Here is a 2,633-nt window from a genome sequence, read left to right as displayed (position 1 = left end):
AAGTGCGCCAATATCAGGGGGGCCTAGGCACAGGAAGTGCTCCAATATCAGGAGGGCCTAAGCACAGGAAGTGCGCCAATATCAGGGGGGCCTAGGCACAGGAAGTGCCCCAATATCAGGAGGGCCTAGACGTCTTCCTTCATCTCCCTCAATGATTTCCTTTCTTTCCACAGAATGTCCGCATGTGAAGAAGAGAGTGCCGTTCCGGCTCACCGGGCCCCTCAGCCCGTCCCACTGGGCCCCGATCTGGCTCAGGCTCACCCACTATTGGACATCACCTTGACACCAGACAAAGGTGGAGGGATACTGCGCCGGGAGCCCTCCGGGCGGAAGAAGGGGCCGCGGCAGGTGAGGCTATTGGTGTTTATTTCACGGATTGGCTGAGGCTGCCTCACGGTCACTAGCTCCGCCCCCTCCCCCAAGAGCCCCGGCCTATTTTATTGCTTATTCCCCCAGGTTCGCTTTGACGTAGATGAAGAGGCGTCAGGCAGAGAGGAGGCCGCCCTCGCAGCTCCCAGAATGCACAGCAGCGAGGTCCTGAAGCAAGAAGTGCGGGTTCAGGCGCGGCGGGAGTTTGACGCCGAGAGCGCAGTGCAGAGCGAGCTAAGTCGATCGTATCGAGTAAAGCGCAATGTAGAGAGTGAAGCGTTCAGATAGTGAGATGATTGGCTGGTGGGAGTGGGAGGGGCCTGCATCCCTCTAATATCTGTTTTCTCACCTCTAGCGCTGAACGTGTGTCGGGAACAGAACCTGTACCGGGGGCTGGTGAGCGTGGAGCCACCGAGCGAACACATCCAGAGACTGACCGCCCGGCAGAGGAAGTCCGAGCACCGAGAGGTAAGCCCCTCCCCTAGGAGGAGCCGGTATACAGCACAGTGACAGGCGGGGGGGCAGTACACAGAGCTCTCCTCTAGGTGGAGCCGATATACAGCACAGTGACAGGCGGGGGGGCAGTACACAGAGCTCTCCTCTAGGTGGAGCCGATATACAGCACAGTGACAGGCGGGGGGGCAGTACACAGAGCTCTCCTCTAGGTGGAGCCGATATACAGCACAGTGACAGGCGGGGGGGCAGTACACAGAGCTCTCCTCTAGGTGGAGCCGATATACAGCACAGTGACAGGCGGGGGGGCAGTACACAGAGCTCTCCTCTAGGTGGAGCCGATATACAGCACAGTGACAGGCGGGGGGGCAGTACACAGAGCTCTCCTCTAGGTGGAGCCGATATACAGCACAGTGACAGGCGGGGGGGCAGTACACAGAGCTCTCCTCTAGGTGGAGCCGATATACAGCACAGTGACAGGCGGGGGGGCAGTACACAGAGCTCTCCTCTAGGTGGAGCCGATATACAGCACAGTGACAGGCGGGGGGGCAGTACACAGAGCTCTCCTCTAGGTGGAGCCGATATACAGCACAGTGACAGGCGGGGGGGCAGTACACAGAGCTCTCCTCTAGGTGGAGCCGATATACAGCACAGTGACAGGCGGGGGGGCAGTACACAGAGCTCTCCTCTAGGTGGAGCCGATATACAGCACAGTGACAGGCGGGGGGGCAGTACACAGAGCTCTCCTCTAGGTGGAGCCGATATACAGCACAGTGACAGGCGGGGGGGCAGTACACAGAGCTCTCCTCTAGGTGGAGCCGATATACAGCACAGTGACAGGCGGGGGGGCAGTACACAGAGCTCTCCTCTAGGTGGAGCCGATATACAGCACAGTGACAGGCGGGGGGGCAGTACACAGAGCTCTCCTCTAGGTGGAGCCGATATACAGCACAGTGACAGGCGGGGGGGCAGTACACAGAGCTCTCCTCTAGGTGGAGCCGATATACAGCACAGTGACAGGCGGGGGGGCAGTACACAGAGCTCTCCTCTAGGTGGAGCCGATATACAGCACAGTGACAGGCGGGGGGGCAGTACACAGAGCTCTCCTCTAGGTGGAGCCGATATACAGCACAGTGACAGGCGGGGGGGCAGTACACAGAGCTCTCCTCTAGGTGGAGCCGATATACAGCACAGTGACAGGCGGGGGGGCAGTACACAGAGCTCTCCTCTAGGTGGAGCCGATATACAGCACAGTGACAGGCGGGGGGGCAGTACACAGAGCTCTCCTCTAGGTGGAGCCGATATACAGCACAGTGACAGGCGGGGGGGCAGTACACAGAGCTCTCCTCTAGGTGGAGCCGATATACAGCACAGTGACAGGCGGGGGGGCAGTACACAGAGCTCTCCTCTAGGTGGAGCCGATATACAGCACAGTGACAGGCGGGGGGGCAGTACACAGAGCTCTCCTCTAGGTGGAGCCGATATACAGCACAGTGACAGGCGGGGGGGCAGTACACAGAGCTCTCCTCTAGGTGGAGCCGATATACAGCACAGTGACAGGCGGGGGGTGCAGTACACAGAGATATACAGCAGTGATAGGGGGGGGGGAGGGCAGTACACCAATTTCGCACACTGCTCTGATCATGTGACCTGATCTGCGTTCCTCTTCCTCCCCAGCCTCAGGTCCTCGCAGTGGACGGGCCGGACATTTTCGCCTTTTCAGACGCCGGTGAGCGATTCACGGAGACCCCGTACCTGAGCGTAGATGGACTGCCGCCCCTGACCCTGCTGCCTCGCACCCGACCTCCCCA

General features: G+C 59.9%; 1 protein-coding gene across 1 annotated transcript in view; it reads left to right on the top strand.

Annotated features, from left to right (window-relative positions):
- The window catches only part of PPP1R35 (protein phosphatase 1 regulatory subunit 35), a gene marked incomplete at its 3' end in the record, with an annotated part of 4,094 nt that extends 1,463 nt beyond the window's left edge, over nt 1-2,631 (top strand). Inside the window, exons 3-4 of the mRNA XM_018575181.1 lie at nt 725-837; nt 2,500-2,631. Of these exons, the coding sequence (XP_018430683.1) occupies nt 725-837; nt 2,500-2,631 (245 nt within the window). The remainder of the gene's footprint in view (nt 1-724; nt 838-2,499) is intronic.
- Between the last annotated feature and the right edge of the window lie 2 nt (nt 2,632-2,633).

This window comes from Nanorana parkeri, unplaced genomic scaffold, assembly GCF_000935625.1.
Source record: "Nanorana parkeri isolate BGI_ZX_2015 unplaced genomic scaffold, ASM93562v1 scaffold3612, whole genome shotgun sequence".
Classification (NCBI taxonomy): Eukaryota; Metazoa; Chordata; class Amphibia; order Anura; family Dicroglossidae; genus Nanorana; species Nanorana parkeri.
The sequence above is the reverse complement of the archived record's forward strand: the minus strand, read 5'-3'. Positions and strand labels throughout refer to the sequence as shown.